The 8,729-nt window shown below is 53.2% G+C and overlaps 1 protein-coding gene across 1 annotated transcript; it reads right to left on the bottom strand.

Moving 5' to 3' along the window:
- Positions 1 to 3,482: 3,482 nt before the first annotated feature.
- On the bottom strand, positions 3,483 to 6,297 carry LOC139326296 (vomeronasal type-2 receptor 26-like; the record flags this gene model as incomplete). Its single annotated transcript, XM_070956456.1, has 3 exons — positions 3,483 to 3,683; positions 5,205 to 5,324; positions 5,473 to 6,297. Coding segments are annotated over 3 exons (1,146 nt in total), but the record flags the coding sequence as incomplete, so codon positions are not given.
- Positions 6,298 to 8,729: the final 2,432 nt, after the last annotated feature.

Here is an 8,729-nt window from a genome sequence, read left to right as displayed (position 1 = left end):
ACCCTCCGACAGAAGCAATTCAGAGATCCAGTAGATTCCGCTCCCACCCCGCCCGCCCTGCCATTGGCTAACCATTCCTGCAGGATTCGCACCTTCTGCCCTCGGAGGTTGGGAATCCGCCTCCCTTCTAACCTGGCTGCCTTCGAGTTCGATCCCGGACTGAGCGCCGCTCGCAGGCTTTCTCCCCCCCACCCACTCCCACCCCTTATTTTCGAACAAAGAAAGAAAAGACGGGAATGAGACGTGTGAAGAGGGATTTCTCTGTCCCCACCAAAAAGACAATTGCAAAGCAGGAGGTGGAGCTGGCACAGAATGGAAGGAAAGCCCCCCCCCTTAATACAGGACCCTCAGGAAGAGAGAAGCGAAAGGAAAGGAGGGAGAAAGAGAGAGAGAGAGAGAAGCGAAAGGGGAGAGAGAGAGAGAGAGAGAGAGAGAGAGAGAGGCAGCGCAGCCCCCCCACCCCCCAGGCCAAGCGTCCCGCTGCTGCCCCGCCTGCCCCCGCCCCCGCCCAGCACCTCCAGGGCTCGGCAGAGAGAGAGCCCTCCTCGGAGCCCCGGTTGGCCACGGAGCCCCTCCAGCGGAGCCTGAGCGCCGGGGGCTGTGCGGGGGCTGGAGGGCCGGGGCCAAGGCTAGGCAAGCCCCCCGCCCAACTTCTCCGGAGGGGCGGCGGAGTTCCCGGCCAGGCTCCCCCGGGGCAGGGAAAGGACTGGGGGCCGCACCTGGCGCTCTGCACATGCTCGGGTGGCCCGAGTCGCTCTCGCAATCAGCCCGCTCAGGACCCAGCGGGGCAGAAAGGCCCCCCCCCACCCCCACCCGCCGCAATGGAGAAGACCCAGGGGGAGGGGAGGGGAAGCCGCCGCCCGCCTTCCTCTCGGCCCCCGCCCGGACGAGGCAGCCCCCCACCAGCCGCTCCTGCCCTGCCCCCCCCTCCTGCCACAGCCCCTTCCCCGCCTCCGCCGCCGTCCCTGCTGCCAGCCCCTCGCAACTGGAAGGCCGGCCGGTTGCCGAGGAGGCCGAAGTGGAAGCCGGGTTTCCGCTGCCCAAAGAGCCCCCCTCCCGCCCTCTCTTGCCCGGGCTTTCCAGGGGTCGCAGAGGAAGGCGGATTTCCCCTCCTGGGCAGGTTGCTTAGAGGGGGGGAGACCCAGCCCAGGACGCGGCCGCCCCTCCCCTCCCGGCTTCCTCCGCTCCAGGTGGCAGGTCCTCCTAGCTGCCCCCCCCAGGGAGGCCCCCAGGAGCAAGAGGGGCGCCGGCGGCAGCCCCCTCGCCCTCCAGCCCCCTGGGCTTCCCCACCCGCAACCGAAACCCCCCAGGAAGCCTCCGGACCCGCCCAGCCACGGTCGGTCTCCACTGCAGAGACTGGCGTTGAGTTGCAGCGTGGAAGAAGAAGAGCCGGAGGGGCTGATGGGCTCTCGAGTCTCTCCAGCAATGGGGCAACTCAGTGGGCAACGGCTGGTTTAGAATGTCGCGTTCTTCGCCTTTGGGCTAAAGCAATTTGACTGGTTTCCTACGTCTTTCCCCCCATATTCCATTGTATGGAGCTTTATTTGGCTTCCCTGACTCAACAAGGGAACTTTTCCTGGAAACTCCCCATGCGGAAAGGCTGCAGCTGCCCAGCAGAGGAGGAAATCCCGGTCAGTGAAGCCCTTTGAACTTCCTCTGGGCATCCAAGGACGGATAAGACCATCCGGGTCCTTGAAAGCCACCTGGGATTCCGAGTCCTGGCTTCCACCGAGGATCTACTCCGTTTGTGGATTTCTGATTCTTCCTTTCATCTCCGACTGCAATGCCTCCCCTGGGGGTCGAGGGATCAACAGGTTCGGCCAATCAGGATGTTTCCTGTACAATCCTACGGGCTCCTCTTTCCTCTCCAGGAATTGGTTTTGTAGTCCTAGGTGCGGCTCTGAAGTATTTCTCCACTCAAGCAATGCAGGGAAGGGAGTAGGATTTGCGCAGTGCAGGTAAAGCAGATCACGCCCCCTTGTATTTTGTACTACAAATCCCATCAACTCCAGCCAATGCGAGCAACGTCGTGGATTCTGAGGATTGTAATCCAAAGCAAGGCTCCAGCTCCTGTTCGCCTACTCCTTTCCCTTCGAGGCTGCGCTGCATCCGGCTGGGGCCAAACGGAGGCCGGCTCTGCGCTCGGCTGTCGGTGGTTGGGGAAGGTCCGGAGCAGATGCGGCGCCAGGAAATGAGGTGGAGGGCAGGAGGGAAGCGGATCTTCTCTTGGCCCCGGAGAGGGTCCCAGCCCCCCTTTTTTACCTGTGTCCAGGTGAGGTTCCAAGAGCGCCGGCATCACTGCAGAGCTCTTAATGCAGCTGCAGAGTTGAGCTCTCTCCGTTCTTCCCCCCAATGACCTGAAAGGAGGCCCCGGATTTCATTGCCCTCCGTTAGTCTCCCCCCCCCTCCAGTCTTTGTCCCAAGCAGCACCCGAGGATGGCGGTCCTTCTACCTGGCAGGGGCTTCCTAAGATGCCAGTGGAGGGGCAAGAGAGGGCCCTCACCTTCTCCAAGACCAGAAGTAAAAACCCTCCTGCCTCCTCCTTTGTCAAGGGCAGCTGGGTGGGGGCCGAAGGGCTCCCAGAGACCCCCAAGCTGGATCATCTGCTTAGTTGAAAGTCCCGGGGGGAGGAGGGAGAAAGCTCCACGCTTCTTCGCTACCCCAACTGTAGAAAAGAGCATCTGGAGAAGGTGAAGGTTGGTCTCCCTTTGGGGGGGGGGGAGACATAAAAGTGGATCCCTCTGAGATCAAGGTGGGCCCAAACGTGCCTTTTTTGTGTGGGGGATGGAGGTGGAGCCTCCTTTGGGCGAGGCGAGGGGGGAGCCGGGAGGTGCAACTACAGAAAAGGAGCGTTTGGGGAGGGGTGCGTGGGGAGGGGGCTGGCGTTGGTTTGCGAAGGGCAGAGTCTTTGGGGGGTGATCTTGGCGGGAGAGTGGCTGGTTGGTTGGTTGGCTGTGGATGGGAGGTCGGGGGTGGGGGGTGTTTTTGTGGGTGCGTGTTGTGGGTGGGGGAAGGGGAGCGGTTGAGGAGGAGGGGGGGGCTTAAAGCCAGGGAGGGAAGGAGAGGGAAAGGGGGAGCAGCGGGGTGAGGAGCGATCAGAGCACCCGAGAAAGGCGGCGGCGGAGCTGCGAGAGGAGCGAGTGAAAGAGGCCAAAGAATCGCGGAGATTCTCCCCGAGCGGCTTCAACGGCTCGGCCGGCAGCGCGCCTGGAGCGTCTCCGGTGCTAAGCAGGGGTGCTGAGGGTCTCACCTGGATGGGCGACCAGGGCGAGCGCTGCGGAAAAGCCAGATTCTCCTCTCTCTTTCCCCCGCCCTTCTCAGAAGCCCCGCCCCCCTTTCCCTTCCCTCTGCCCGGCGGTCCCCAAAGTCTGCCAGCTCCTCTCTGCCTCCTTCCCACAGGGGGCGCTTTCCTCCCCATTAGCCCAGTGATTCAGCCCACTCGGCAGCCGCGGAGACGCTCCGGGTCCAGCGCCCTCCGGACTTCAGCCGAGCAGCCGGGCGGAGCTGAAGTTGCAGGGGGCCCTTCGTGAGGGCCATTCAGACAGCTCCGCCGCCCTAGGAAGCGCCTCCTTCCTCCGGTCCAACGTCTCCAAGCGGCCCCTCTGGGTCCCTTTCTCGGCCACTGGGACCTCCAGCCTCCCGGGGAGTTTGGGCTGGGTGGGCTTTGCTCCGCTGTGGAAGGGCTGCGTAATAAGAGGGCGTCACAAATAGCTCCAGAGACTTTGGGGCAGCTGATCAGGGAGGGAAACTCCGTGGAAGGAAAAGACGGGAGAGAGAGAGAGGGAGAGGGAGAGGGAGGGAGAGAAAGAGGGAGGGAAAGAGGGAGAGAAAGAGGGAGAGAGAGAGAGAGAGAAAGAAAGAGGGAGAGAGAGAAAGAGGGAGAGAAAGAGGGAGAGGGAGAGAAAGAGGGAGAGAAAGAAAGAGAGAGAGAGGGAGAGAGGGAGGGAGAGAAAGAAAGAAAGAGGGAGGGGAGATGAAGGAATGGCCGGAATGGAAGACTCGGGATCTCTTCTGAAGAGGGAAACGTTCCCACTGACGGGATCTCTGAGCAGGTCAGGCTGACATTCAGTTATTGGTGGTTACAAAAGAATTGCAACCGAAGGGCAGGTGAAGGGATGATTGGCATTCCTTTTTCCCCCTTTTTCCCTTCTTTTTCCCAGCCCCTCCGGCTCCCTCCTTCCCTTCCTGCCTCCGTTTCCTTCCCCTCCAGACGCCGCAGAGGTCGTGCAAAGGCCCCGGTCGTTGGGCTCAGCCTGGAGGCGGGGAGGATCGCGCAAAAACGGCGCCTCCTCCTGCCCCTCCCGCCTCCCCCCCCGTAGACGCAGCCCCCGCGCCCGCCCCGCTCCCTTGCGCCGGTGGGAGGGGGGGCAGCAGGAAGAAGCCGCACCAGCCCCCCCGAGGTCCTTGCCCCGCACTCCCCACCCCCTCGCCTCCTCTCCCAGGCGCCCCTCCAGCCCCCCCCCCGCTTTTCCTCCCCCCTCGCCCAGAGAAAGAGGCCCCATCAAAGCACAAACGCCTCCGAGCAGGGCGGGGGTCGCTCAATAACGGGGGGGGGAGGGCAGGGGGGCGGCTGAATCCCGCGGTGGGAAGCTGGGTCTCCACTCAGTCTCACCGGAGACAATATTGGAAGGGAGGGGAGGGGAAGTGCGCAGCCCCCCTGGCTTGGGGAGAAGGACGGAGCTTAACGGGCCTCAGCGCAACAGCCGCCCTGAAAGGCAGAGACAGGAAGGAAGGAAGGAAGGAAGGAAAAGGAAGTTAGGAAAGGAAGGAAGGAAGGAGGGAAGGAAGGAAGATGGAAGGAAGGAAGAAAGAAAAAGGAAGGAAGAAAGGAAAGAAGGAAGGAAGAAAGAAAGAAAGAAAAAGGAAGGAAGGAAGGAGTAAAGAAAGAAAAAGGAAGGAAGGAAAGTAAAGGAAGGAAGAAAGAAAGAAAGAAAAAGGAAGGAAGAAAAAGCCAGACAAAGTGAGCCCCAGTGAAATCCCAGACGGCTCTTGTGATCCACTCTTTCTCTAGAGTAGGTCTCATCAGGACATCAAGAAGGAGCCATTTAAGAGTTGTGCAGATCTGCCTCCCCAGCGGAGAGCAGGTGAAACCTTCACATCATTTGGGTATTTCATGGCTTCTCTCAGAGATTGTCACACATAACTGGAGCTTCTTTCCCACAGCTTCCATCTTGCCATTTTTCCTCCTCAGGCTTTTCTCTCACACAGAGACACTTTTCGGCTCTGTCAAACCTGCTCAAATTATTTTTATAAGGCATCAGGTTCATTGGCTGTTCCTGAACATGAAATTCCTCTGAATGACCTTCTGAGTTCTCTTTATTGAGCTGAAAGGGAAGGAGATTAAAGAAACACAGACATATTCTTCTTGGATTCCTGCATACTATCTTAAATGGAAAGAATATCTCCTTTCAAATAAAATAAACTTTAATAACTCTTCCATTATCATAATGGTGTTATAGCTCATGTTTTCACATTTGTTCTGGCTGTGAGCTGCTCCTTTGCGTTGAGGTCTGGCCTCAGAAGGATAATGTAGCACTTGGGGATGAAGATGCAGCCCAGCAGACCAGCACTGGAGGCCAGGATGGAGAAGACCTGCACAGCCACCATGGATTTCCCTTTGGTGCTCAGGTAGGTGGGCACAAAAGTCACCCAGACACTGCAGAAGACCAGCATGCTGAAGGTGATCAGCTTGGCTTCGTTGAAGGCCCCAGGCAGGTTCCTGGCCAGGAAAGCCACCGTGAAGCAGATGGCAGCCAGGAAGCCCATGTAGCTGAGGGTGACGTAGAACATGACAACGGCCCCTTCGTTGCATTGCAGGATGATCTCTCCAGGCTGGGAGTGGAGGTCAGAGTCAGGGAAGGGGGGAGAAACTCCCAGCCAGGTGGAGCAGATGATAATTTGGACAGCAGAACAAGAAAGGATGATGGAGTTGGCCAAGCTCTTCCCCAACCATCTCTTCACTCGGTTTCCTGGTTTTGTGGCCAGGAAAGCCAGCACCACCGTGATGGTTTTGGCCAAGAGAGAAGAAATGGCAACTGAGAAGATGATGCTGAAAACCATTTGTCGGAGAAGGCAGGTGGCTTTCCTTGGTTGACCAATGAAGAGAGAAGGAGACAAGAAGCAAAGCAGGAGGGAGACCAGGAGGATGTAGGAGAGGTCCCGGTTGTTGGCTTTGACAATGGGAGTTTCTAAATACTTAATGAAGATGATTAAAACAAGGCCTGTGATTAGGAAGAAAAGTAGAGCAAAAGAGACCAGGATGATTCCCAAATATTCTTCATAAGACAGGAAGGTTATAATTTTGGGGATACATTGGACTCTGTCCACATTTGGATATTCATCATCTGGACACTTGGTGCATTTTTGTGTATCTGAGAAAGCCAAAAAGCAATATTTCTTTAATATACTGGGTTTTTTACGCGTCAAGAAATACCTTTTTTGGATGACAGCTGTTACCATGGGCATTTTCTAAGAAGTATTTCTTAGCTATTTCATTAAAAAGAGCATAAGAAGGATATTTTTTTTATTGAAAAATGTAGCTAGGTTAATGAAGGTGAGGGAGGTTCTAGGATGTTAATTATTTCCTGTGTAATGTGTAGAATCTTCATAGGAACCTACATTATTAGAGATTAATAATGAATCATATAATCTTTTTAGGCAAACATCCAGAGTTCTGCCACATGGCAGTTAATGTCTGGACTTGGAGGATACCTCCAGCATCTTGTAACATCTGGAAGCAACCTGGAATTAAGAAGAAACTTCCTATCAGTGAGAACAATTAAACAGTGGAACAGCTGGCCTCCAGAGGTTGTGGGTTCTTCAACATTGGAGGTTTTTGAGAAGAGACTGGATAGTCACTTGTCTGAAATGCTTGAGCAGGAGGTAGGATTAAAAGACCTCCAATGTCCTTTCCTGTTCTGATTATTGATTGATTGATTGATTGATCTACATGACTGACAGAATATTTGTGTAATGAGTTCCCCTCATAACTATCCACAGCACCAGATTATGGACCAGTGACACCTCAGTGATCCTCAGGGGAGGCCAATAAACAATGAATTGAAAGGTCTTTCAGAAGGTGGATCTAAAACAAGTTTCAAAGAACTTAGATATTCCTAAAAAGGTAAAGTTAGCAGCACATATCCAAACTAAAAAGCAGAAGAGATATTTCCTCTGCCGTCAATAAAGTTTGCCAAGTCTGCCACCCCCTCTTCCCATCTCTTTCCTAGCCCCTCCTTCCAAGTCTTTTTGATTTAATTCTGTTTAGATAAGTAATTGTGCAGGTTAAAAATAAAAAAATTACAGGTGAGCTTAAATGTGTCTTTTCACTTGCACTTTCATGAAAAGGTTCTGGATGGATCCAGTTCCACAAAGCCTCCCATTTTCCTCTGTGTGACCCACCTTCCTGAGTGGAGAAGGTCCCCTCCGGACAAGGAACGCAATCGTAGCAGCAAACTGGCTCTCCTTCTCGAGCCCTCTTGACAAATCCAGGATGGCAACTTTCCACACATTTGGACTGAGGCAGGGACTGAGCAGAAGAAAAGGAATGCCAAAAAAAAAAAATGTTAGGACTCACCATCCATGGAAAATGGAGGTAGAAATGGATGGAGACAAGTAGCCTCTGCTCTTCACTGAGGTCAATATGAAACCTCTGACTACTTCTAAACAGATGCAGGAGGTAAAACAACTGGCAGATTCTTCATTTAGTTCTTCCCTTTTCCTTTTGGAATTTAACATTGCAATAAAGTACTTTTCTATTTAATAAAGTCTTGAGGGATGGAATTGGAGAAAAAATTAAGTATGATGATATATTCATCTTAAAACTGAGAACAAAGTTGCCCAGTAAGATCTTGAAAGGTTTCCATAAAACATGGCAAAGCCATTTCACTTAGGTCCTGTCTGTTGAAGAACTACAATCAGATGACACCACCTGGCATGGGAGGCCAACCACCCTGGAGACTCCAGGCTTTGCCCACTTGAAATGGGACCTCAGGCTTTGGAAAACAGAGAAAAGACACCAAAATTTCTCCCACCTTATTGAGCGACTTTAGCCATGAAAGAGCACCTCCTCTGATAGTAAATCTCTGTCTTTTAAAATATGCTAGAGCCTCTGTCCTGGGATATTCCTTGGGGAGAACCAAGGAGGCCTGAATGCCCAGATCTGCTGTTATCTCTCCATTTTGGTCCAAGTACAGTTTCCTCTCAGAAATATTGAAAAATTCATTCTTCTCCAGAAAGGGATGAAACTAGAATGGGAACATCCAAGAATTTGAAAAACAGAAAACTTTGTTTCTTATCCCACATTGAATCTTTGTTCTACAATTGTCTCATCTCCAAATATGGTTAACTAGGATACAAATACTGTCATCATCTTCATAAGTGAACGAGAAAGTTTGAGAAAAATTTGTCAATCATTTACTGACAAAATATAAAAAAAAGTATATAATTGATACAATTGGTCAAATATAGGGAACATTCTAGAGCAGATGACAAATAAAATGAACAGAGAAAGAAAAAAGATGATTCACAACTTTGAAAATAAGAGGCTGATTCCCAGAAAGCATGGGTTGATCAAGAAGAAAGTTGTCAGGCTAATCTTCTCCCTGGTCATCCTGATGGAAAACACCTCCAGATGTGCTAATTCTACTTGATTGTAATGCAACATTAACAAAATGTTGCAGATCTGAAAGAACAAATCTCCCACCAACTCTTTTCTCAGCCTGAAAAGT

Source organism: Pituophis catenifer, unplaced genomic scaffold, assembly GCF_029215685.1.
Source record: "Pituophis catenifer annectens isolate HBS135680 unplaced genomic scaffold, rPitCat1.0.hap2 SCAF_36, whole genome shotgun sequence".
Classification (NCBI taxonomy): domain Eukaryota; kingdom Metazoa; phylum Chordata; class Lepidosauria; order Squamata; family Colubridae; genus Pituophis; species Pituophis catenifer.
The sequence above is the reverse complement of the archived record's forward strand: the minus strand, read 5'-3'. Positions and strand labels throughout refer to the sequence as shown.